The sequence below is a fragment of the Chiloscyllium plagiosum genome, unplaced genomic scaffold (assembly GCF_037043375.1).
Source record: "Chiloscyllium plagiosum isolate Xiang-an unplaced genomic scaffold, Cpla_swu_hap1 HiC_scaffold_34, whole genome shotgun sequence".
In the NCBI taxonomy this organism is placed as follows: Eukaryota; Metazoa; Chordata; class Chondrichthyes; order Orectolobiformes; family Hemiscylliidae; genus Chiloscyllium; species Chiloscyllium plagiosum.
The window spans coordinates 18,024,339-18,052,144 of record NW_028270172.1 but is presented as its reverse complement, the minus strand read 5'-3'; the positions used below and the strand labels follow the sequence as shown (position 1 = coordinate 18,052,144).

The following is a 27,806-nucleotide window of genomic DNA, read 5'->3' as shown; positions in this document are numbered from 1 at the left end:
GACTTTATCAAATCTAAAGACTATTCCTACCAACACTACTAAAACTAAAAAAACTAACCTCTACTCCTAACTTAAACAAATAAACACAAAGCATAATTTCCCAGAGATCTCCGCCTCTTGCCCATAGGGGGCATTAACTCCCAACCTCACAACCATCCTCACACCTACCAGTTAAGGCTGGGCCTCAAACCCACGCAATGGCGGAGAAAACATATTGTTTACACTCTGACAAGTTAACAATGGACACCCACCCCTCCTCCTCCTCATCTCAACCCCATACATCTTTACATCAAAGGAGTAACCACACCTCACCCAGCAAAACAGAACAATAAATTAACCAATAACCTCAAATGTAAAACATACCGGATTTTACCCTAAAGCAATACCAGACCTATAAAGCCCAAGACCCCAAAAACAGAGAAGAACAAAAAGAGAGAAGATACAAAAAAAGTTATATTATGCCATTGTCCGTCCACCTCTTTTCCTCCTTCCTCCTCGGCCAACGTCTATCATTTCAGCGAGTTCAAAAATTCTTTTACTTTTTCCGCCGAGTAGAAGTTGTAGACAGTTCCCTCATAATTGAAACGTAGCACTGCCAGGTCCCTCAGAGAGTACTGAATGTTTAATTCGCTTATTTTTTTCTTTACATCATCAAAGGTCTTCCTTTTCTTAACAATGGCCCCAGAAAAGTCATGAAAAAACATTTTTTTTGGAACCTGTATAAGCCAAAACCTGTGGATCACTTCCCAGTCTTCTGGCTGTTTCTATTATTAAGTGCTTTTCCTTGTAATGCTGGAGTCACACGAGGACCGGGTGGGGGCGCTGGGCCGGCCCAGACCTATGCATTGCGATCCGGTAGACCCGCTCCACACTCACCCGGCCCGACTCAATCTCCAGGCCCAGCAACTCCAGAAGCCACCTCTTCAGGAAATCAGCGAGGTTTTCACCCTTCTTCAGGCTCAGGTAAGCCTAAGATTGCAGATTTTCTTGCCAACCTCAATTTTCAAGGTCATCTACTTGTTTCTGCAGGGCCCGAACCTGGCCTTCCAAGTTTCGGACCTGCACCCCCCCGGAGCTCTCCGTCGCGACCTCCGAGGCCATGGTCCTCTGCTCCACTGCCTCCACATAATGATCCAAGGTCCTGATCTCCTGCTTATGCGTTGTCAGCATGGCAGTAATTAGTTCCAGTGCTCCCTCGATTTTTTCAAGGCGTTTTACAATCTCCGTGAGTAAATTCTGTAGCTCCACTGAACTCAAGTGCGCTGCCACGGAAGTTGAGGTAACGGCTGCAGTAATGCCCGACATAGTAGGGGAGTGCCCTGCCTGCTGCACTCCCCTCGGTCCCTTTCCCTTAGATGTCTTCTTCATATCTGCTCCAAACCTTCCAGATTGTCACCATAGCCATGAGAAACAAACCAGAATCACCATGCTGCTACCGCTATAGCTACCACTGAAACCACCGCACTGCTCCCCAGGAGGAACGGACCAGACCCACCAATGATGAAGCCTCCAAGAAAGCTGCAGCCACGATGGCCACAAGGAATGGACATTTCAGATCCACCACACTGCATCCCCTTGCTACCATCTTCCTCCACCGCAGCTGCAAAAATATGAATTTGATAGAAAAGAGAAATAAAGACACAAAACAATAAAAAATAAATGCGGCCGTCCAGGTGAGTGGGAGTTGCACAGAGCCCAAACACTGCCTACCCTGCTGTTACCACCACATGACCCTTCCTTTAAGTGAAGTCTGTCCTGTTTGATGTCTTTCCCTCATATACTCCTCCTTTAAGATGCAGAGAGGAAGGTCCTTCCATTTGCACATCATCACTCTCACCTGAAGCAATGAACCCTCCTTTACTGACATATAACAAATATCTGCCTTACTACTGTGAAAAAGATCATCTCAAAGCTATTAATCATTTTATAATCTCTATTAAATTTCCTCTCAACATTTTCTGATCAAGAGGAAGTAGCTTCAATATTTTCTCACAGGATTATAATTTTCCATTCTCGTTATTCTGCTAGATCCTGATGGGGTCAGCAGTGTCATCTCTGGCTCCTAATACTCTGAATATATAAGACTAATATATATGAGTGCCTCTTCTCGCTGAGAATGACCAGCTAACCTCTTCTCCACTACAGATAATTTGACAGGCTGTTAGGGTCAGTATTGGGAGGCATGGTGTCTCAGTGTTTAGCACTGCTGCCTCACAGCATCAGCGGCCTGGGTTCAATTCCAACTTTGGGTGACTGTCTGTACGGAGTTTGCATATTCTCTGCGTGTCTGTGTGGATTTCATCTGGGTGCTCTGGCTTCATCACACAGTCCAAAGACATGCAGGCTAGGTGGATTGGCCATGGGAAATGCAGTGTTACAGGGATAGGGTGGGGTGGGGGTGAATCTGGGTGGGATGCTCTTTGGCAAGTTGTGTGGACTTGTTGGGCTGAATGACCTGTTTCCATAGTGTAGGGATTCTGTGAAAGGTAAATTTGTGGCAACATTTTTCCTCAACTACTCAGAACCCAATTTGACAGGGTACCATTGTTGAAATACCCCAAGGTAACAACAGAGAATCAATCCAACTGGGCAAAAAAGTTCTGAAGACACCAAATTTTCCGCCTGGTCATCCTACAACCTGGAGAACTTAACATTTGGTTCTTCAATTTCAAATATCTTCCCCACCCATCCTGCAGTTCTCTTTCCAACTTGCCTACTCTCTTCCGTTCCACCTACCGACCTTTCCTTCCAGCTACCAACCGCATTCATCCCTCCCATTGGCCAAACAGGTTGTATCCACTACCTGTATCCACCCATCATTACCTGACCATTCCACTACTCACCCCATCCCACGCTCCCCACTTAATCTGTAGCTCCCTCTACCCCCACACTAGTACTGAAGAAGGGTTAATACCTGAAATGTTGACTTCCCCACATCGTGATGCTGCCTGGCTTGCTGTGTTGTTCTTCCAGCCTCCTGTTTGTCTACTGAAGACACGTGGGTTTACCACTTTACGTATATGACTGCTTTAAAAAGATGGTGGGGGGTGAGGGGAGGGCAGATGGTAATTGAATTGGGGGGAGTGTGGGTAGAATAGTGCCATGTGATGAAATTTGGATCAATGACAATCAGGAACTACATTTCTCCTAATGATGACCATGTAATTGTTGATTGTTGTAAAATCCGATCTAGTTTACAAATGTCGTTTAGGGACGGGATCTTTACATGGTCTGACCTATGTGTGACTCCAGACCTATGCAATGTGCTTGACTTCTAACTGCTCTTTGAAATAGCTCTAACAAGCAATTCGGTTCACGAGCAGTTATAAATGGGCAATAAATGCTGCCCCAGCCACATTCATTTCATGAATGAATAAAAGAAACACACTCAGTTAGCAGCTGCAATGTGTAAACTGTCAGCAGGACTCATGTGAAGGCCTGGGTTCAAGCTCCACCTGTTCCAGGACTAAGTAATAACAACTAGGAACATAGGAACAGGAGTAGGCCATTCAGCCTCTCGAGCCTGTTCTACCATTCAATGAGATCATAGTTGATCTGTGGCCTAACTCTGTATGCCTGCCTTTGGCCCTTATGCCTCATGGAAGAAAATTTAAAACATCTAGCGTGTAGAAGTGCATCGTAACATTTCTGCTGAATAGTCGGGCCCTAATTCTCAGAATATGCCCAAGTTTTAGAATTTCCAACCAGTGGAAACAGTTTATCTTTGTTTGCTTTGTTTTTTCCTGTTAATATAAAGACATAGAGTTGTAAAGCATGGAAACAAACCTTTCTATTTAACTCATCCATGCCGACTGGAGATCCTAAATTAATCTAATCCTATTTGTCAGCATTTGGCCCCTATTCCTCTAAGCCCTTCCTATTCATGCACCTATTCAGATGCTTTTAAATATTGCTATTGTACCAGCTTCCACCACTTCCTTGGGCAGCTCATGCCATACACGCCCCACCCTCTGTGTGAAATGCTGCCCCTTAGATCCCTTTTAAATCTTTCCTTCTGACCTTAAACCTTTGCCATCTAGTCTTGGACTCCCCTATCTTGGGAAAAAGGACTTGGCTGTTCACCCTATGCATGCCCCTCCTGATTTTATAAACCTCTCTAAGATCATCACTCAGCCTTTGACACTCCAGGGAAAATTTCCCCAGCCTATTCAGCTTCTCCCTGTAACTCAAACCCTCCAACCCCAGCACAATATCTTGAGGACTGCAATCATATTACCCCCTTAACCTTCTGAATTCTAGAGGAAACAGGCCTAATTTGAGTAATCTCTCCTCGTTCCTTAACCCCTGAAGTCTAGGTACTCTGAACAGGGGAAGTAAAAAAAAAATCACCACAGGACCCTTGGGGACAGCAACGAGCTGTAAACAGCACTGTAGGAGGAAACCTTCTCTTTGGGGCTGAAGAGATGCAGGCAAACAATGCACGTGTGGAAGAGAATAAAAGTTAGGCACACTGAGGAAAGACAGAGAATGTTCTCAGAGAAGAATGCACTGTGGGAGCGAACGGGAACTCACAATGTAAATGGGAGATCCATGAGGGCACAAATGAGAAAACTTACAATGACAATGCTCAAGACCAGCCTGAGAAGGACAGGTAATACTTATCCTTCAACATGAGCATTGTCACCACGTCATGAATTGTCTCCACAAGGTATGGATACAGTAGCCCAATCAAAGGCCAGAAAATAACTTTATATCAAGTCTGCATTATCAGAAAACACTGTTTGTTTAAGAGGACAAAAAGGCAAATTTAAAATATTTGTAATGTAAGAAGCGAGTGAGAAGAATCTTAAGGCATTTATACAATTGGCAAATGAATGACTTAAACCACAATTTCAGCAGGCCACAAAAGTTTATTCCCAAAAAAATGTGCAAGGTGTGTGCATTGTGTTTGTTGTTGTGAAAGATGAGAAGGTATTCGTTTTGTCCATGAAGAAATGAAGCATTCTTAAAATAAAACAAAGACTGCGGATGCTGGAGATCTGAAACAAATAAGAAGAGATATTGCTAGAGAAACTCAGCAGGTCTGGCAACATCTGTGGGTGCAGAAAACAGAGTTAATGTTTCAAATACAGTGATCCTCCTTCTGAACCTTTGGCCCAGCCAGACTTGCTGAGTTTCTCCAGCAATTTCTGATTTTGTTTGTTTGGCAAACATCCTTCCTGCAGAAGGCAAAAATCCTCCAGAACATACTCTCTACAAGGTTTATGGGCAGCATGGTGACTCAGTGGTTAGCACTGCTGCCTCGGGTTCGATTCCACCCTCAGGCGACTGTTAGTATGGAGTTTGAATGTTTGCACGGGTTTCCTCCAGGTGCTCTGGTTTCCTCCCACAATGCAAAGATGTGGGTTTGGTGGATTGGCCATGCTAAATTGTGCCATAACATCCGGGACATACAAGCCAGGTGGATGAGCATATTAAATGCAGGGTTACGGGAATAGGATCGGGGCTGGAGTTAGGTCTGGGTGGGATGCTGTTTGAAGGGTCACTGGAGACTCAATAGGCCAAGTGGCCTCTTTCCACACTGTAGGGATTCTATGTTTCTAAGGGAGGAAACTTTGACCATAAAGGGTGGTGGGGGGGAAGGTGCTGGTGGTCGTGGGGAGGGGGATTGGTGGAGGTGGGCATGGAAAGCCCCAGTTTAGAGATACAGCCATAATGTAATGGATCTTTACGAATGAACCAAATTTTCTTTTTTGGAAAAATTATGCAACCTTCAGGCTGCCTTGTGAAACTGAAACTTATTGATAGATGGCAGTTAAAAATGTGAAAGTTGTTATTTACAAAAATTAATAATTTTAATTACTGGGAAAGTTTTGAGGGACAATGTTGTACATGATTAAAGACTCTGAAATAATGAATGTTGAAGTCATGTTGGGTTCCACCTAACCTAATGACTTGGGCTACATACGACTCCAATGGGGTCAGATTTGTCATCGCTACTTCCTGATGGCCTGGCATAATTATGCCTATCAAATAAATGTAACTAGTACTTATTGCTATCATGCAATAAACTACCTCTTAGCATGTGTCTTTTTCTGTTAAGACTCACCAGTGGCTTATTCTCTCCCACTGATAATTTGTCAAGCCCTTAGGCTCAAACAGCTTCGATTATGACAAGCAGCTCCTGTTTCTAAGTCAATCTACTCTTTCAAATTCCTGAGGGTAGTTGTCTGTCTTTTACCAGGATCTAATGTGGATATGGAACATGGTTCCCTCACGTCAGAGTCAAGGTCCCCTTTTTTCAGGAATAGCGGCTGCCATTGGGGAATCATTCCTGAGGAGGCTGTCTCCAAAAAGACCCCATCACCAGGGATATATTTCCCTCCCTACCCCTTTCCGCCTTCTGCAAAGACCGTTCCCTCCGTGACTACCTGGTCAGGTCCACGCCCCCCTACAACTCACCTTCCCCTGCCACCGCAGGAACTGCAAAACCTGCGCCCACACCTCCTCCCTCACCTCTATCCAAGGCCCTAAAGGAGCCTTCCATATCCATTAAAGTTTTACCTGCACATCCACTAATATCATTTATTGCATCCGTTGCTCCCGATGCGGTCTCCTCTACATTGGGGAGACTGGATGCCTCCTAGCAGAGCGCTTTAGGGAACATCTCCAGGACACCCACACCAATCAACCACACCACCCTGTGGCCCAACATTTCAACTCCCCCTCCCACTCTGCCGAGGACATGGAGGTCCTGGGCCTCCTTCACCGCCGCTCCCTCACCACCAGACGCCTGGAGGAAGAATGCCTCATCTTCCGCCTCGGAACACTTCAACCCCAGGGCATCAATGTGGACTTCAACAGTTTCCTCATTTCCCCTTCCCCCACCTCACCCTAGTTCCAAACTTCCAGCTCAGAACTGTCCCCATGACTTGTCCTACCTGCCTATCTCCTTTTCCATCTATCCACTCCACTCTCCTCCCTGACCTATCACCTTCATCCCCTCCCCCACTTACCTATTGTACTCCATGCTACTTTCTCCCCATCCGCACCCTCCTCTAGCTTATCTCTCCACGCTTCAGGCTCTCTGCCTTTATTCCTGATGAAGGGCTTTTGCCCGAAACGTCGATTTTGCTGCTCCTTGGATGCTGCCTGAACTGCTGTGCTCTTCCAGCACCACTAATCCAAAATCTGGTTTCCAGCATCTGCAGTCATTGTTTTTACCTGTCTGATTTTAAGTGGCCAGCAGAAGACAGGGTTTGATCTGCTGGGGTGACGTCGCTCAGGGGTGTACTGGGTGATGGAGGAACTTGCCAATGTCAGTCCAGTTTGTGGCCAAAGCCATTCATTGCCTTAAAACAGTGACACTCGGCTCTGAAGATACTTATGAGGTTCAGGAAGCTCAAGTGTGCAGTGAGTTTCCACCTGAACTACCCTCGTCTGGACAAATATTTAATTGGCCGAAGGACCCAAAACTCCCCTCAGGGACCTGTGAGTGACAAATTGCACCATCTTGAGGAAATACCCTCCGTGTTCTTCCATTTGACATAGAGGGATTTCCGGCATGTGTTATCTTCACTTCCTGAATACGACAAAGAATGCTGGAAGAACTCAGCAAGTCTAGCAGCATATGTGGAGAGAGAAACCAACTGCAAGTCCAGAACACCGACTGTTCGCTTCCTTACCTTGGTCTACTATTCGGACATGACCTGGCTTTCCATCATTCTATCAGCATCGGTGGAGTCCCCCAGTTCTCTTAGAGGGAGTCCTCCTCCTTGCTGTTGGGGATCCTGGTTGGAGGATGTAGCATGCAGCAGGCCCGTGCAATCAGAGGTTGTATCGGTTCACAGACCCCAGTAACTCTTGTTGTCTTTAGCGAGACTGTGGATCGTGTTTATATTAATTGCCATAGGCAACCAAACACCTCTCCCTCATTTCATTTAATTTTTGGTTGTACTTCTTCCCCATGCTCCTGATCTTTGGACATGCAGTGCAGAAAGGTGTGGGCTGGTGAGAAGACCTCCTCAAGGGTCTGCTTTCAAGTCTGACCAGGGTGGACATGAACTGGTCCAGATTTTGCAGGGTTTATGCATCAGTTGCCTGCCACCCTTTTGTGATCACCTCCGTGTCTTGGGCATCTCCGAAGAGGAGCACACGGTTACCACTGATGCCCTTCTGTGCACAATGGGCACCACAGGGTTGAGGGTGCATTATACCGTAACCCATGAAATTGCATCCTAGAGTGTTTTCTTTGGAATTCTGATTTTCATTGTAGTGTCCCTTAGGGACTGTTTGGACGAATTTTTTTGGTTCAGTTTTAAAATAGTTACAAAGCAGGGGTTGTGGCAGCAATGTACCTCACCCACCCAGAACCCAACACATCAACAATGTCTGGGGAGCAAATTAACGCATTACCCACATCCCATGAAAGAACTAAAAAAAGTCTGATATTGCTAGAGAATCTGCAATATGATTTTTTTCAACAACATATACTTTTAGTGTGCATTGATTTACCGGGTTGCTCGAGTCGGATTTTCAATAGCTCCATTAGCACATGAACATTTTCACTTCTACCATGGCTTGTACAAACTGAAGCCAAATAAAATCAGCTACACTCTTCATAATTAAACTATTTGTGGTTCTTGATGTTTTAAGCCAAAGGAGCGAGAAAGTGATCAGACACTCCCATTGAAGCGCTGTAGAGAGAGGAGGCTTGCAATGTTGTGTTATGGATCCATGTGGTGTTTTGTTAAAATTTCAATGCGGATTGTTTGAAAGGACGGTACTGAGATCCTCGGGGAAATCGAAATCCCTGAGAATCTGCAACCCCGTGGTCAGGAGCAGGGATCCAACCGGGAGCAGGGACCTGGCTCTGAGCAGAGCATGAACACTGGGCTCCTCAGCTGTCAGTCACTGCAGCAAAACAACGTGATGATGGTTTAACGTTACCATCAGCTGATGCAGCAAGCACCAGGAAGCATGGGACCGGGTGTGTGGCTGTTGCTGGCTCTCAGTTCCAGTCTAATTTCGCCAGTAAGTGATTAATTTTATCATCATTGTCCTTTTGTTCGCAACCCCGCATTCCGTGTATGAGAAGTTAAGTCTTCCTTGCTCTGTGTGACAGGCAGCATTCCCCCCGCCCTGTGTCTGTACTGGGCAGCGAGATACCCTCACCCTCTCACTCACTTGGGTGACCTCGCTCATTCTCTCTCCCCTTCCACAGCGACCCCCCACTCCCCCTCTTTCTTCTGCAGTGATAGAGTATCCTCTCTCACACACTCTCAGTCGGAGTGATCTCCCTCATTCTGTTCCCAGGTGACCCCCTCTCTCACTTCCCTATAAAGTGACAGCCTCCCTCCCCCCCCCCCCCCAGCAGTGAGACCTCCCTGAAACGAACCCCTCTACCTCTTCGCCACCTCCCCAGTGACCTTCCCCCCCAACCTCTCATTTCCTCTTTCAGGCCGAGACCCCCTCCCAACCCACTCCTAAATAAAATGCTTGCTCTCTTCTCTGCAGCCAAACCCCATCACTCTGTCTCCCCTGCAGTCACCCTCTCTCTCTCTGCTCCAACAAGAGACCCTGCCCCCAACACTGGAGAGAGCATGCCAGTCTCCTGTATTCAGCACCAAGTTCCTTAATTTTTGAATTTACAACTTTCACTTCTCCCTCTCACTGCTGGCAGACACAAACCATTCCTTCCAGGTGAATCAAAGATTTTCCCATCCACCTTTCTATTCAGGATACTGATACTGTATTCATTGTCCACAGTGTTGTCTCCTCTATATCGGGGAGACCAAATGTAAAGTGAGTGAATGTTACTGAAAGCCTCTTTTAAGTTCATTATTGCAACTTTTCAGTCCTCATTAAACCTCACCTCCAGTTCTGGTGAAAAGCCGTTGACTGGAAAGGTGTTTATTTCTCAACACATGAAATGGAATGTATTCAGCATTCTCTGTTTAATGTTTTCCATTTTCGGTATTTGTGGTATTTTGCTTTAGTCCCTCAGTGTTTGTCTGTCTCTCTGTATTCAACATCCAGTATGTTCCTTCGTGATCCAAAACAAAAACAGAAAATGCTGGCAACAGTGGATAAGGCAGCATCTCCAGGTTCCAAAAGGTCATCTACAGGTGCAGAAGCTTTAGTTAGACAAGAATCGTTTCCTCTAAGTGGTGCTTAGATTGTGCCCTAGTGCAAGACATTTTACTCTAGAACAGCAGTGCACCGACTTCTATATTTTCCAGTGCATTTTATTATAAAGTTAATACGCAGCTACCTTTGTAGCTTTGCCCTGGTGTTGAAAGCAAGCACCATTTCTGACTATGAAGTCAGATATGTCTGTTTTTAAAAGTGAATTGGAGATACTTATTTATTTCAGCTTTATTAAGACACTCCATCGTACCACTTGGAGATAGTGAGGACTGTTGTTGCTGGAAAGTCAGTCGATAAAATGTGGAGCTGGAAAAAGCACTGCAGGTCAAGCAGCATCAGAAGAGCAGGAGAGACAATGTTTCAGGCAGGACCCTTCATCAGGATGATGAAGGGAGCTCCTGATGAAGAGTCCTGCCTGAAACATTGTCTCTCCTGCTCTTCTGATGCTGCTTGACCTGCTGTGCGTTTTGCAGCTCCACAATTTATCGACTCTTATCATACCATACAAATTGGCCCCGGAGGAAGTGCAGCATTGATTAACCAGAATGATACCTTCATTCCAATGACTAAAATCTAATGAGCGATTTAGTTAACAGAGGCTGTGTACTCTGGAATCCAGAAGATGAAGGTGCGACTTGATCAAAGAAATTAGCGCAACAGTTGGAGGGAAACTATTTTTTAAGAAGCTTCGGGTGTCTAATTCTCAAGGGCAGAGTCTTTAAAAGTTAGAAACAGATCTTACTAGCATAAAATTAGGCAATATTTCTACACAAAACACATTGGAAATGTTGGAACTCTCTTCTGTAAATGTAGGTTGATGCTAGATCAGTTGTTAATTTTAGATTTTAAATCGATTGATTTTGGTTATCTCAAGACAGAGGTATATTGAGCAAAGCTGACTACTTAGAGTTTGGCCACAATCTTACTGAGTAATGGAGCAAGCAAACAAAATAAGCAATCATAATTCATGGGATAATATTTTTGACTTTAAGTGTCCATAACTTAAGGAATGATGAAATAAAAGGATCCAAACAACACAGCCCCAGAACTGTTCATCAGTAAGTCAACTGTGTAATCTGGAAAGGTGAAGAAAAAAGCGTAGATAAAATTACAACACTGAAGTTTCCTGCATGTTTTGTCCTCAGTACTTAACTGGTACACAGTGAGAAATCCTGATTCTCTGCACTACACTTGTTCCTGTGCGACAAGTGCAAGGGAGCCCACGTCACATCACATCCCGACCTTTCCATGGGCAGATTACAATTCTGCACTCCGTACCCTCAACGTGACTGGCTTTTATCAAATGCTTTTTGTAAGTGAGAGTCTGACAATCTGATCGTAGCTGACTTGTGTTATTTTTTTCAGAGTTCATCTGGAACATTCCAAATTGATTATGACAATGACTGTTTCCGAAAAGATGGCAAAACTTTTCGCTACATTTCGGGGAGCATACACTACTCTCGTGTACCTCGTTACTACTGGAAGGACCGCCTTATGAAAATGTATATGGCGGGATTGAATGCAATTCAAACGTGAGTGTGACAACTTATAATTTTATCTGGAAAAAAAGCAGAAAGAAATGCAGATATTGGATTGAATAGGCTTGGTTTGTTGGGTTGGGGGAAAGGTGCTCAAGGCCTATCATTTGGAGATAGTGAGGACTGCAGATGCTGGAAAGTCAGAGTTGATAAAATGTGGAGCTGTAAAAAACACAGCTGGAGAGGAGCAGGGTCCTTCATCAAGATAACCTTATGGCCTCAACTTAGAATTCACCAGCTTCCAAATCTCCCCACCTCATCCCAGGTCCAGCCCTCCCTCTCTGCCCCGTCCCCTTGACCTGATTTAACCTGTCCATTTTCCTTCCCACCTATCCACTCCACCTTTCCCACTGACCAATCTCAATCACCTCCTACCTGTATCCACCTATCGCTATCCCACCTACCTTTCCCCCAGCCCTACTCCACTCCCTTTATTTACTTCTCAGCCCCCTTCTCCCTCCCAGTCCTGATGGAGGGTCCTACCCAAAATGTCGACTCTCCTCCTCTGATGCTGCGTGACCTGCTGTGCTTTCTCCAGCTCCACATTTTATCGACTCAAGCCTGATAATTGTTGAACTCAATATTGAGTCCAGAAGCCTACAATTTTCCCAAATTGAAAATGAGGTAATATTCTTTCATCCTGGGCTGAGCGTCACTGGAGTGCTGCAGTAAGCCAGACACAGAGATGTTGGCCAGAGAACACAGTGGTGTAGTGAAGTGGCAGGCACCTGGAAGTTCTTTTATTGCAGACAGAACGATGGTACTGTGTGAAGTGGTGGCCCAGTCTGTGCTTGGTTTTCCCAATGTAGGGAGACTACATTGCAAGCAGTCTTCTGGACTTAATATCAACAGGCTTGTCATTACACAGCTCCACCACACACTACACATTGTCAGCCACTAATTGTCCCCCTAAGCAGCTATTCATTCCCCCACATTGACTTTTATCTATCCAACTGGGTTTCTCTCTGTTTGGGCTCTATCTCTACCTATTGTTTATAACCCCCCACCCCATCTTCTGTATAAAACGATCCTTTTCCTACCTACCATCAGTTCTGAAGAAGGGTCACTGGACCTGAAATGTTAACTCTGATTTCTCTCCACAGATGCTGCCAGATCTGATGAAATTTTCCAGCAATTTCTGCTTTGCTTTAGAATTACATCTATTGGTCTCTTTTCTTTTGATATTGTCTGCCTCCAGGTTGCTAGTTGTCCTAGGTGTGGTCTCGGGACCTATTACTACATAATCTTTGGTCTTTCAGGAGAGACAGAGGCCTTCCCTACCTGTTCATGTGGATGTAAGACACCTTGCCACTATTCGAAGAGGCAAAACAACTTGTATCTATTTTGCACTTTTAATTTAAAACATTACGCAGACATTTTTTGAAACAAAATTTGGAATCAAAGGCCGATGATCAAGGGCTTGTCAGAGAGGTAAAGCTTTAAAAAGCATTTGAAATAAGGTGAAAGAGATGGAGAGGTTTGGAAAGGAATTCTAGAACCTGGGACTAATGCGGCTGAAAACAAAGCCATCAGTGGTGGAAAAATTAAATTCAGGCTTGCGCAAAGAAGTCAGAGTTAGAGGAACTCCTGATATTTTGGGAGCATGGGCTTAAGCAGATTAGATGTTGGGCAGACATGAAGGGATTTGAAATTGAGGATGTGAATTTTGAAATTGCGATGTTGCTGGACCTGGATCCAATGTAAGTTAGTGAGGCACAGGGGTGATAGGTGAATGTAAATAAGGAACCAGGAAGCAGAGTTTTAGATGAGCTCAAGTTTACAGAGTTCTTGGCTAGTGTTTATTCTTTGGTCAAGATAGTCATTGCAGGTTAACAGGTCATGTTCCCTATTCTTATTTGTGAAACATGACTGTCCACAGAGTAATAATATTTTGGAGAGTCTATATGTAATGCACTACAATATCAAATATAATAGGGTCAGACTTCACTCCTGCAGGACATCTGAAGCTGACAGGCCTCTCTCTCCTGCAACTCAAGATAACAAATTTGCTGGAACTGTAGACTGATAACAGCCCAGAGCAACCAACAGGCCACCTCCTTAACCAGTCAGTGGGAAATAAAACATAGCCAGGACTGTGAAGAAAGCTATACAGTATTCAGTGGATGAATTCAATGTCAGGTCATGTGCAGAAAGAGAGGTAAAGAGGGAAATAAAATATTTGATTAATAAAAGTAAAAATGTCAGAAAGGGAAAATTTAAAAGAAAACAAAGTTTGACTTTTCAGCAAAAACTACCTGAAAAATTTAAATATGATTGTATACTGGAACTGGATAATTTTCAGTATGTGAAAAGTTGATGGAACCATTAATAAGAATCATGTTATTAAAAAGTACTTGTGCTACAGGTTAATGTAATTAAATGTCTGCAGTCAGTTTAGCTTTATCTAAAGGGACTTGAGGGGCAGCTTTTTCACACACAGGATGGTTCCAATGTGAAATGAACTACTGAAGGGTGTGGTAGATGCAGGTACAGTTACAACATTTAAATACATTTGGATAGGTACACGAATAGGAAAGGTTTAAAGAGATATAGGTCAAACGTAGGAGAATGGAACTAGTTTAGTTTGGGAAACTTGGTTGGCATGGACGAGTTAAACCGAAGGGTCTGTTTCCCTGCTGTATGACTGTGATTCTGTAATGAATGTTTATATAAAGTAGTTAATTCTGAAATGTCAAATGTGTTGGAGAGATACGGGACTAGGGTCATCTCTGAAAAAGAGAGATGTTCACTGACTCCAATAATTATATCCGTAGTACAGTCAACAGACTACTCACTCTCAGCGGATGTTTATTTGTGTCTTCTCAAATTGATTTAAGATGATACCACAGAATTTGCATTTGTGTAATAAAAACAAAGAACTGCAGATGCTGGTAATCAGAAACAAAAGTGGAAAGTGCTGGAAGCACTCAGCAGGAATTGGGGGCTGATGGATGGATTACATGGTGATGGGATTCAGGGAAAGGGACAGGCAAACAAAGAGGTTGCTGCTGAGAGAGATAAATGCTTGGTACTGTGCTAACAAGAAATATAAATGATTGAAAATGGGCTCACTCTGCTAGGACAACTTATACAAAATGAGGAGTGGGGGTGGTTGTGCGTGTGTGTGAGACAGAGGTGGGTGGAGGTGTGGGGGCTTAGTGAACATGGAGGAGGGTATTCTCATTCTGAAATGGTTAAACTCAGTGTTGAGGTCTGAAAACTCATTAGAATTAGATGTATTATCACATATACTCGAGTACAGTGAAAAGTTCGCAATGTCAAACCCCATGGCACCATCTTAGAGTCACAGAGATGTACAGCACAGAAATCTTATGTACAAAGTACCTCGGTACAAGTCTTAGATACAATATAGAGAAATAAAGAAAAAATAAGTTACATTACCTTACAGTGGTTCATAGTCTAAGTTTTAAAAGTAAGAAATAAAGTTAAAGGGATAAATATTACAGCCTGATAAACAGGTAATGTGCATACAAGGAAGATAATGTGGTGTTCCTGCAGCTTGTGTTGAGCCTCACTGGAGCACTGCAGCAGGCCTGAGATAGAAATATTGGCATGGTCCACTTTCTTAACCTCAACTCTCCCCAGTCCCCCTTCCAAAACCAAAACCCCTGCAGCCAACTGACATTTGCTCAACCACTTAAAATTAATTGATTGTTTAGCCAGGTTAGGGAATAAAGATGTCAAACTATCACTGCAGTTAACGTACTCGTTCTTTAAATGTCGTTCAAGCATAAAGGTTGAAACATAAAGCACTTAGTGTTACAACTGTGGCAAATTAGCTAGCAGTTGAAACTTTATTGCTGGAACAGCACAGCAGGTCAGGCAGCATCCAGGGAACAGGAGATTCGACATTTCGGGCACAGGCCCTTCTTCAGGAATGAGCAGAGAGTGTTCAGCAGGAGAAGATAAAAGGTAGGGAGGAGGGACTTGGAGGAGGGGCGTTGGAAATGTGATAGGTGGAAAGAGGTCAAGGTGAGGGTGATAGGTCGGAGTAGGATGGAGGCGGAGAGGTCAAGAAGAAGACTACAGGTCAGGAAGGCGGTGCCGGGCTGGAGGGATTCGGCTGAGACAAGGTGGGGGGAGGGGGGGAATGAAGAAACTGGTGAAGTCCAAATTCATCCCCTGTGGTTGGAGGGTTCCCAGTCGGAAGATAAGACGCTCCTCCTCCGACCGTCGCGTTGTTGTGGTTTGGCGGTGGATGAGTCCAATGACCTGCATATCCTCGGTGGAGTGGGAGGGGGAGTTGAAATGCTGTGCTACAGGGTGGTTGGGTTGGTTCGTCCGGGTGGCCCAGAGGTGCTCTCTGAATCGCTCCGCAAGTAGGCGGCCTGTCTCCCCAATATAGAGGAGGCCACACCGGCTGCAGCGGATGCAGTAGATGATGTGGGTGGAGGTGCAGGTGAATCTGTGGCGGATATGGAAGTTTCCTTTGGGGCCTTGGAGAGAAGTGAGGGGGGAGGTGTGGGCGCAAGTGTTGCACCTCCTGCGGTTGCAAGGGAAGGTGCCGGGAGTGGAGGTTGGGTCGGTGGGGGGTGTGGATACCCCCCACCCACATCATCTACTGCATCCGCTGCAGCCGGTGTGGCCTTCTCTATATTGGGGAGACAGGCCGCCTACTTGCGGAGCGATTCAGAGAGCACCTCTGGGCCACCCGGACGAACCAACCCAACCACCCTGTTATCTTATCTTCCGACTGGGAACCCTCCAACCACAGGGGATGAATTTGAAACGTCGAATCTCCTGTTCCCTGGATGCTGCCTGACCTGCTGTGCTGTTCCAGCAATAAAGTTTCAACTTTGATCTCCAGCATCTGCAGACCTCACTTTCTCCCCAAATTAGCTAGCACACTTCCTCCAATACAACCGTGGCTGCACTTCCCAAATGTAAGTTCTTCTTTGACTTGAAACTGGTTTGTGAAAATGGTTAATTTATGCAAGTTGTGTTTTTCTATTTTAAAGCTTTGCTTTATGTACTTAGACTTTCTATCATCTACAGCACTCACTTCATTTTATAATATGCATTTCTTTATGTACGTGCAATTGTTCTCGATGCTACTAACTCCATGGAAAATGAACAAGGTACCATTATAGAATGAGGAGTAATGTGGGAGCTCAGGAGCAGCAGCAGCTGTTGTCCGGATTCTGGCGCTAGTGACTCAGTTAACATTCACAGTTTGTTAATTGTTATATTTGTGCATATAGACAAAAGGATGGTTTAAAGAATGAGGAAGCCCATATGTGCAGTTGTTCTAATGTTCTCTCTCATTAATCCTCATCAGTTGTACAATAAACCAGATCCTATTTAAATTATCCAGATATGTGCCGTGGAATTACCATGAGACCGAATCTGGCAAATATGACTTCACTGGAGATAGAGATTTGGAATCCTTCTTAAAATTGTGCAATGATATCGGTTTGCTGGTCATCTTACGAGCTGGGCCCTTTATTTGTGCAGAGTGGGACATGGTGAGTGCAATAAAATTCAATTGAGAAATTATAATTCAAATTTATAAAATAAATTGTTCATAAAGCTGGAGTGTTTTTAATTTTTTTCTTAAAAAGGGTGGTCTTCCTGCCTGGCTGCTACAGAAGAAGTCAGTCGTCCTTCGGTCTACAGATCCAGGTAAGATGTAAAATTGTAGATTTGATTTTGCTTTCATAATGTGAAAGGTTGAAAATTCAGAATTAATAATTTGCTGAAGGGGAAATAATTAGCAAATGCGAACAATTATTATTGTTGTTCAACCCGAAGAAGAAAGAGCTTTAAGCAATGTATCAGATTTTTGCTTTCTCAGGAAGTTTTGACCAGTTTGCCAAGAAGAAAAACTTAGATCCAATTTTCTGTTGAAGCATTGCTTTTATAACTATTAAAACAAGCAACTAAACCTCAAACCATACCATGAATGACTCAGCCACATGCTAGAGCAGAACCACTGAAACTACGCACTAATTGTTGCTTTTGCTCTGCTTGCCCCAGTGAACAATCGTGTTTCATGAGGTTGGATTGTCTCTCCATGCTGAGCTTTGCATGAAATTAATTTGAAGGAAGGTGAAGGAGGTGAATGAGTATGCAAGTGAGCAAGTGAGTGAACTTGGTGGATGCTTTGGCAAACAAAACCTACATCTCTGACAGTCAACCAGCGAATGAAGACCCACAGGCAACATATCAGTGTGTAGGAAAAGCTAGTGTATCCAATTGAATGGCTCTGGAGCAACATGTTATACAACAGTGGCCCTAGATGTTAGGTAGTTGCTGGGGAACATTTGAGCATTAGGGAATGAAATCTGCTTAGTAATCCAAAAGAGTATTTAGAGCAGACTTGATATTTGTGAAAATTAGTGTGAATGCGGCTGTCACTCCTATGTGAACACCCAACGAACTGATTATTCATGACTTCCAATGAATTCTCAGACTTAACTCAATCTTAGTTTAAAATTTTCACTCTACTTACATTACACTGTCTTTTTAGCAATACACTTTCTCACTACTTGGTTCCTCAATGACCTCTCCTCATTATAAGTTCAGAAGCTGGGCTGATCACTGGTGAACACAGTGTACACTTTTTCACACTGTGCTTCATTGCCACTCTGAATTCCTCAAATTATGAAGCATCCAATGCTCATGTGCAGAAGGATCTGGATTACATCCAGACTTGGCTTTAGGCAAGTAACTTCTAAGCCATATATGTGTCAGCCAATAGGCAACTCCAAAAAGAGTCATTCCAACTCCCACTCCTTGACATTCAACATTCAGGATTCAGCACAGCTGAATCTGCGTGGTGGCTACTGACCAGGAACTCAACCAGTTCCAGAAATGCTGCAACTAGCAGAGCAGTCTTGCAGCAAGTAACTTCCATCCTCACCATTGTTTAAAGGCATCAGTAGAAGGAGTGTGATGGAATACTGTCCAGTTGCCTGCTTGGGTGCAGCTGCAACAACACTCAAACTCCACATCATCCACCCTCTCAAGGATCCACATCCTCCCAATATGTGGCTGCAGTCATTCTTCTTTGTAAACCTTTGGTGATACACACAGCCAGTTTTTTTTCCAAAGCATTGTATCTTAAATACCATGCAAGCAAAAGAAAACTAATACAGAACATTGTGTGGTATTCCGAGGGTATTGTGTGCTCATGCACAGGCACACTTTATGCCAACATTGGGTACAGTGCAGCACCAGTACAATTCATGGCAGTAGCTCACTGAGGTTTCTTTGACAGCACTTCCCGAAACCATGACCTTCACCTCCTAGAAATACCAGGACAGCGTATTCTTGAGAGCACCACCTCTTAAGTGTTGCACCATCCAGCCACATATACACCCATCCCCCTACCTTTATCATTCGACCGTTTACTTGGTACAAATCCTGGAGCTCCCTACCTGACAGCGTTTTGGCACTATCTCTGAAGCATGGACTGCAGTGGTTGAAGAAGGAGGCCCACTAGCCCTACTTGGGTATCTAGAGAGAGGCAATAAATGGTGGCCCATCAATGATGCCCTCATTTTGAGAATGAATAATAACAAAAAAAAGTGCACCTTACTAAAATTAGGGACCAGCAAATTTGAGGTGATCTTCCTGTCTCCGTACAACACCAAATCATGCAACTAAACAGAAATAAGGATTGTTCTTTACAGTGTCTGATACTTTTGCTTTGGTCTTAGATTATCTCCAGTTTGTTCATAAATGGATGGATGTTTTACTTCCCAAGATCAAACCATTTTTGTATCAGAACAATGGACCAATCATTGCAGTACAGGTAAGAAGTGTTTATGTTAAAATAGATGAATGAACTGGTCCAAATAATCAGTCAATAATTAATCTTCTTGATTGGATGGGTGTGGGGGTATAATCCATGATGGAAATGTGTTGCTGGAAAAGCGCAGCAGGTCAGGCAGCATCTAGGGAACAGGAGAATCGACGTTTCGCGCATTAGCCCTTCTTCAGGAATGAGGAAAGTTGGTCCAGCAGGCTAAGATAAAAGATAGGGAGGAGGGACTTGGGGGAGGGGCGTCGGAAATGTGATAGGTGGAAAGAGGTCAAGGTGAGGGTGATAGGTCAGACTGGGGTGGGGGCGGAGAGGTCGGGAAGAAGATTGCAGGTTAGGAAGGCGGTGCTGAATTTGATGGATTTGACTGAGACAGGCTGGGGGGAGGGGAAATGAGGAAACTGGTGAAATCCGAGTTCATCCCTTGTGGTTGGAGGGTTCCTAGCCGGAAGATGAGGCGTTCTTCCTCCAACCGTCGTTTCGCTGTGGTCTGACGATGGAGGAGTCCAAAGACCTGCATATCCTTGGTGGAGTGGGAGGGGGAATTGAAATGTTGAGCTACAGGGTGGTTGGGTTGGTTGGTCCGGGTGTCCCAGAGGTGTTCCCTGAAACGCTCCGCAAGTAGGCGGCCCGTCTCCCCAATATAGAGGAGGCCACATCGGGTGCAAAGGATGCAATAGATGATATGTGTGGAGGTACAGGTGAATCTGTGGCAGATATGGAAGTTTCCTTTGGGGCCTTGGAGGGAGGTGAGGGGGGAGGTGTGGGCGCAAGTCTTGCACCTCCTGCGGTTGCAGGGGAAGGTGCCGGGAGTGGAGGTTGGGTTGGTGGGGGGTGTGGATCTGACGAGGGAGTCACGGAGGGAGTGGTCTTTACGGAATGCTGATAGGGGAGGGGAGGGAAATATATCCTTGGTGGTGGGGTCCGTTTGGAGGTGGCGGAAATGGCGGCGGATGATGCGCTGTACATGGAGGTTAGTGGGGTGGTAGGTGAGGACCAGTGGGGTTCTGTCCTGGTGGCGGTTGGAGGGGCGGGGTTCAAGGGCGGAGGATCGGGAAGTGGAAGAGATGCGGTGGAGGGCATCGTCGACCACGTCGGGGGGGAAATTGCGGTCCTTGAAGAAGGAGGCCATCTGGGATGTGCGTTTTTGGAACTGGTCCTCCTGGGAGCAGATGCGGCGGAGGCGAAGGAATTGGGAGAATGGGATGGCGTTTTTACAGGGGGCAGGATGGGAGGAGGTGTAGTCCAGGTAGCTGTGGGAGTCGGTTGGTCTGTAGTAGATGTCCGTGTTGATTCGGTCGCCTGAGATAGAAATAGAAAGGTCGAGGAAGGGGAGGGAGGAATCTGAGACTGTCCAGGTGAATTTGAGGTCGGGGTGGAAGGTGTTGGTGAAGTGGATGAACTGTTCAACCTCCTCGTGGGAGCACGAGGCGGCGCCGATACAGTCATCGATGTAGCGGAGGAAAAGGTGGGGGGTGGGGCCAGTGTAGTTGCGGAAGATGGATTATTCCACATATCCTACGAAGAGGCAGGCATAGCTGGGGCCCATGCGGGTGCCCATGGCTACTCCTTTCGTTTGGAGGAAGTGGGAGGATTGGAAAGAGAAGTTGTTCAGGGTGAGGACCAGTTCAGTCAGTCGAAGGAGGGTGTCTGTGGAAGGGTACTGGTCGGTACGGCGGGAAAGAAAGAAGCGGAGGGCTTTGAGTCCTTCGTGATGGGGGATGGAGGTGTACAGGGACTGGATGTCCATGGTGAAAATAAGGCGTTGGGGACCAGGGAAGCGAAAATCATGGAGCAGGTGGAGGGTATGGGTGGTGTCCCGAACATAGGTGGGGAGTTCTTGGACTAAGGGGGACAGGACGGTGTCAAGGTATAATCCATGGGTGTGCAAAAATATCTTGCACTTGTGTTGCATCTTTAATGCAGTAAAATGACCCAAAGTACTTCACAGGAGCATTGTCAGACAGCATTTGATGCTGAGCCAAGTGCAACACAGGAACAGGTGAAAGAAGTAGATCTTGAGGAGTATCTTTAAGGCAGATAGCGCAGTTGAGAAACAGTGAAGGTGAAGGAGGGAATCCCAGAACTTGAAACCCAGAGAGCTAAAGGCACAACCATCAGTCATAAAAATAAGGATGTGTGAAAAGCAGGAATTGAAGGAGCACACAGTTCTTGGAAAGTTTTCAAACTGGAGGAGATTACAGGGAAAGGAAGGGAGCAGTCATAGTGGGATTTGAAAATGAGGGATGAGAGTTATATAAACCACATATTCCTCAGAGCTCGAGTGAGTCAATGAGTGGCAGCAGAAGAGCAGAGACAAACTTTCACAAGTAGACAGAGCTCTGAGAGATTAACTTCCACCCAGACGATTGCAAAGTGTTGCTGTGTTAAAATAAGGCACACTCCGCGAATTGTTGGGCAGGATGAACAAAAAAAAACTGGAAGATTCAGCGCCAACCTTATGCCGTTGTTGCAGAGCAAACAGAGTTACGCTGCCGAATTAATTGAATTTGAGGCTTTTATTCTGAAGTTTGTAATATTCTGGCCAGGTTTCAATATCAGGAAACACTGACTTAGCATCTAAAGCTTCAAGATAAACTTCTACTGTGTAAAGAGGAAAGGAAGACAAGAATTCAGTGCTTGAAGTGTGTTCCACAGGGCTTCTTCATGTGAAATTATGTTACATAGCAGAAGGCAATAACTGAAATGTGACCAAAACATGTCTGCACAGAATTAAAATGATGCAGAAGGATTATGATTCAGCCCATGGGTTATAGCAAGCATTCTTTTTACCAGTACATACTCAACCTGAAGAAAGAAAAGCAATAGCACAGCCGAAAACAGGCTGCAGGAATTGGCTTATTTTGCAGCAGCAGCTGTTAATGGCTTGGGTTTTACAATTGTTTTGATGATTTTCTAAGTATTTGTTGGATGATCTTTCATACATTTGGACATTTTTGTTTCGTGCATATGGCTGAGTAGCCAGAACTACCAACTGTGGAGACTGCTGTGTGCAAATTGGCCATGACATTTCTTGCGTACAGCTGAACATCTCTACTTGCAAACCCCCCCACCCCGCCAAAATATGATACCGTGGATCATTACAGTATTTGAGCCAAGGTGTACAGAACTTCAGAGGATTCTTTGAACGGCTATGCATTTCTTTTGACATCTGTTGTATTTGTTATTAAGCAACAGGTAACTATCAACCGCAGTAAGAATGCTGATAGAATTCTGGAAATACTCTGGTCAGATCGTATCTGTAGAGAGAGAGATAGGTTTAACATTAGAGGTTGCCAGTAGGTAGCAGTGACTCAGTGATGGTATTCTAGCCTCTGCGTCAAAAGGTTCCAGGTGTACTCTAGAATCATAGGACAAAACCCAAGAGTAAGGCTGCAGTACTGACAGAATACTGAGGTGCCATGTTTCATGTGAGGCAATAAACTGAGGGATTGTCCCTCCCACCAGTCTCTGCTGGATGTAAAGTATCCCATTGCACTTTTCTGAAGAAGAGCAGGTGAATTATCCATGCACTCTCATCCAATATTGATTCCTGCATCAGTATCACAAAAATAAATTATCTGACCATTATACCATTGTTGTGTCTGGGAGACTGCTGTGTGCAAATTGGCCATGACATTTCTTGCGTGTCAGCTTCAAAGGTGCTTCATTGGATTGGCTGTAAAGGTCCCTGGTGACTCTGAACGGTGCCATACAAATTCACATCTTGCTCTTTCTTTCAGCTATTGAGAGTTGTTTTGCAATTGGGTCATTGTTTTTTACATGTAACTACATAATTAGTAAGTGTAGGAATTCTTATGCGGTTTCAGGTGGAGAATGAATATGGTAGCTACTTTGCTTGTGACTATGATTACCTACGATACCTACTGAATCTCTTTCGGTATCATCTGGGAGATGAAGTTATTTTGTTTACAACGGATGGTGCAGACAAAGGATTCCTGAAGTGTGGTGCACTGCAAGGGCTATATGCTACAGTGGATTTTGGTCCAGGTATGCTAGTGTTTAGTCATTTCAAAGAATTGAAAGCCTTTGAATGTTAATAGGTTAAGGGATTTCTTTCGATTTTGGACCTCTCATCAATAAAGCAAGGCATAATAAAAGCAAAGTAATGCTGATGCTGGAAATCTAAAATTTAAAGAAATACAAGGTTTTGGAGAAACTCAGCAGGCCCACCAACTTCTCAGGCAGAGAGTTCCATAACAGTGTAACCATCTGAGAAAAAAAAATCCTAATCTCAGCCCTAAAAGAGTGAACCCTAATCTTAAACAGTGCTGCCCTGCTCTGGGCTTATTCGCAACAGGAAATTTCCTTTCCTTGTCCAGCTTGTCAAGACCCATTCAGGATCGTACATATTTCAATCCAGTCAGCTCCATAGGACAACCTACTCATTCCAGGTATTAATCTAGAAAACCTAGCTTCACATAAACTGATTTTCCTCCCATCACTAATCTTCCTACAGCCAAAATACAGAAAATGAGGGCAGCTTAAAATCGACACAAATATAAAGCAGTGTGAGGGACCTAGCATTGCTTGTGAGAGAGCTAACAGGGCCTTGTGGGTTCAATCATCCTGACCCAAAAAGTTACAGCAAAGTTTGTGTAACTAGGAGGGAGCCTAACCTGTACTGGGAATTTACTAGTCCTAGAGAAGGGAAAATATAGAATGATAGGAAGCTGAGAAATGCATATTTATTCACAGTGAAAAAGAAATTTGACTTTGAATCAATGAATTGAACAACACATACACAGACCCTTCATTCTAACTCATCCATGCCGACCAGATATCCTAAACCAATCTAGTTCTATTTGCCAACATTTGGCCCATATCCCTCTAAACCCTTCCTATTCATATATTCATTCAGCTGCCTTTTAAACATTGCAATTCCTCTGGCAGCTCATTCCATACATACACCACCCTCTGCATGAAAAAGTTGCCGTTGAGGTCCCTTTTAAATCTTTCCCCTCTCACCATAAACCTATGCCCTCTAGTTCTGGACTCCCCCACCCCAGGGAGAAGACCTTGTCTATTTATCCTATCCATGCCCCTCGTGATTTTCTAAACCTCTATAAGGTCACTCCTAAGCTGGCAACTAAAGTCGAGGGACCACATTGCACCAGACATTGCGTTTAGAGGGAACATTGGGAGCTGTTCGGAATGTCACATCTATTTTTCTGTTCAATAAGTTTGTAATGATCTGGTTTGGTCTCAATTCCTCTTTCCTATCTCCTCCATTGTTGACTCCCTTGAGGATCTAAAAATGATCTAACTCTGCCTTGAGTAAATTCAGTCCACTTAACAGGAACATGCCTGCTATAAACAGTGGGGAATTATGCTTCTAACTTTGAAGCATTGAGTCATGTGGATTAGTTGGACAACACGTCTTTTTCTGTCCTTACTCTGTGCAGTGTTATTTTCTGTTGACAGGTGGAAATGCTACAAAATCATTTGAAGCTCAAAGATATGCAGAGCCTCATGGACCACTGGTAAGCACCTAGCAACTGACATCCTTTCAGCCAATTCAATTTTACTGCAAGAGCAGCTGGGCAGTTAGAAGGAGATAGAATGCAACTTGGAGGAATTATTAGTTTGTTATACTATAACTGCAGGTTAATGTCATGTCAATCACATTGTTATAGTGTGGGATAAACAGATATTGGTATTGATTGATTTATTCTCCTGAACATATTAAAATAGCCCCACCAGCAGTGGGGTACCTGTGTTGCAGAGGCAATGTCCCTATCTCTGAGCCTGCGTTCAAATCCCACCCTCTCCAGACTGTGAAACAACATTCTGAACAGATCAATTTAAGTAGCTATAACAACAGGAACTCAGCTGGTCTGGCAGCATCTATGAAGAGACAGAGTTAACCTTTTGAGTCCAATGTATCTTCAGGCTGAAGATGGGACAGTGAGGACCCTGGAGGCAATAGATCTGTAAGATGATGTAAGAGACTAATGTTCTGCTAAGGATAAGCTCTCATGGTTCCTGATTCACTACATGGCTAGGATCCAGTTAGCATATTGTACACTGCTTACCAGATATAAATTATACTATTTAAAATGTGGAAAAGCATGAAAAATTGTAAACACAATATAAACATTGACTCAAGTTTCTCAATGCAGAAAGGTATTTTGGTCCAATGCATTAAAGGTTTCTTCCTAAGTGGGACAGTTGATGCAGAGAAGGGCGGCACGGTGGCACAGTGGTTAGCACTGCTGCCTCACAACGCCTGAGACTCGGGTTCAATTCCCGGCGACTGACTGTGTGGAGTTTGCATGTTCTCCCCGTGTCTGCGTGGGTTTCCTCCGGGTGCTCCGGTTTCCTCCCACAGTCCAAAGATGTGCAGGTCAGGTGAATTGGCCATGCTAAATTGCCCGTAGTGTTAGGTAAGGGGTAAATGTAGGGGTATAGGTGGGTTGCGCTTCGACGGGTCGGTGTGGACTTGTTGGGCCCAAGGGCCTGTTTCCACACTGTAATGTAATCTAATGTAATCTAATTTGAAATTGTAACTACCTGAATACTGATGAACTCCAACTTTCACCTTGAGAAGAAACACGTTCATCATTTCCAACCTGCAACTAGCCTTTTGCAATGTAAACATTGAAAGATTGAGCAATTAATTGGATGTAATTTGGAATGCATTGCAAATGATATATCGTTCAGATATATTTTCAGGGTAAAAAATACAAATTAAATGTTTGAGTTGATGAATTGGATGCTTTTTTTTATATTAGGTAAATTCTGAGTTTTACACAGGATGGTTGGATCACTGGGGCAAGAAACACTCTGTGATCAAAAAAGAAGTCGTTGCTAAATCATTGGATGAAATCCTTGCCCTTGGAGCCAATGTCAATATGTACGTATTTTTAATGAGTTTCTGATGTTCCATAATGTAATGTTGCAATTCTGTCTTGAACTGTAATCTTTGTTTTAATATCATCAGGTACATGTTTGAAGGAGGAACAAACTTTGCCTACTGGAATGGTGAGTCCATCAGTAACTTTAACCTTGCTGGAATAACTAGTCTGTTTAATAACTTTAACTGTTTCGGATTTTTGCAAAGATTTGTAGCTCAGGTTGTGGTTGAGGGCATAAATTCATTCGCTGAGCTGGTGTGGTTTTCAGCAGACATTTTGTTGCCTCAATATGATGTTGGTGGTTTGTCCCATCTGGTATTTATCTGTCCTATGAGGGACAACATCATATTGAAAATGCACTGACGATGTCACCTAGCAAGGCAACAAAATGTCTCCCGAAAACCACATCAGCTTGGCGAATGAATCTATAACCTCAACTTTAACTGTACTCGCACTAATTACTGATGCAAGTATGCATTTAACAATTAATCTACTTGTGATAATTACTTATACACGAGGACATCAAATTAATTGTAGCCAGAGGATTAATTGCAATGACTTCTTTTCTGCTCCTGCAGAGGATCTGTCCTTAGCTGGCTCCTGTTTCTTGTCTACATGCTCTCTTATGACATCATCTGAAAGCAGAATGTCCGTTTTCACGTGTACACTGACAACACCCAGCTCTACCTCACCACTAACTCTCTCAACTCTTCTGTGCTGGCTAAAATATCAGGTTGCTTGCTGTCGGCCATGGCTCAGTTGGTAGCTTCTTGAGTCACAAGATTCCAGGTTCAAGCCCCACTCCAGGGATTCAGCTCAAAGGTCAAGTCTGAAACTCCAGTGCAGTACTGAAGTTGTTCTGCACTGTCAGAGGTGCCGCCATTTCGAGAAAGTCAGGCCCTGCTGCGGCAGATGTAAAAGGGCTCTATTTTGGACATTATCCCGCGCTGCTATTTTGATGGAAGAGGTGGGGAATTATTAGAACAGTGTTCAAAATCTTTACCTCAGAACCAGCTTCACAAAAACAGAATATCTTGCCATTATCACATTACTGCTTGTGGGAGCTTACTGTGTACAAATTGGCTGCCACACATGCTACATTACAGCACGGACTACATTTCAAAAGATACTTTATTGGTTGGCTGTAACTTGGATATGCTGCTTACTTTATATAAGAATTAAGGGCACTCTATGGACCGCTGAGCTTTCTCTACTATTCAAGTTAATCATGGCTAATCTTGAGCTTCATTGCCACATGTCTGCTCCCTCCCCATTAACATTCCCTTTCAGCTGTTGGCAAGCTCGGCACAAGACACTCGGCACGGCAAAGGATAGCTTCCCTTTGCAGAGGCTGCTGTCAAACACGGAACTTGGTGGCTCATGCCTCACCACATTGCTCCCCATATCCCTTGACTCCTTGACACACCAAATGTCTTGACTATCTCAGAATTAAATATATTTCAAACCCCTGTTGGCTAGAGAATACGCAGATTC

The 27,806-nt window shown here is 44.3% G+C and overlaps 1 protein-coding gene across 1 annotated transcript in view; it reads left to right on the top strand.

The window, feature by feature from the left end:
- The first annotated feature begins 8,904 nt into the window (after positions 1-8,904).
- glb1 (galactosidase, beta 1) overlaps positions 8,905-27,806 on the top strand; it is an 88,499-nt gene continuing 69,597 nt past the window's right edge. The window contains exons 1-9 of the mRNA XM_043719431.2: positions 8,905-8,994; positions 11,476-11,642; positions 16,984-17,134; positions 17,231-17,291; positions 19,331-19,425; positions 23,265-23,445; positions 24,880-24,938; positions 26,190-26,311; positions 26,399-26,439. Coding sequence (XP_043575366.1) covers positions 8,920-8,994; positions 11,476-11,642; positions 16,984-17,134; positions 17,231-17,291; positions 19,331-19,425; positions 23,265-23,445; positions 24,880-24,938; positions 26,190-26,311; positions 26,399-26,439 — 952 coding nt within the window. The 5' untranslated portion in view covers positions 8,905-8,919. The remainder of the gene's footprint in view (positions 8,995-11,475; positions 11,643-16,983; positions 17,135-17,230; positions 17,292-19,330; positions 19,426-23,264; positions 23,446-24,879; positions 24,939-26,189; positions 26,312-26,398; positions 26,440-27,806) is intronic.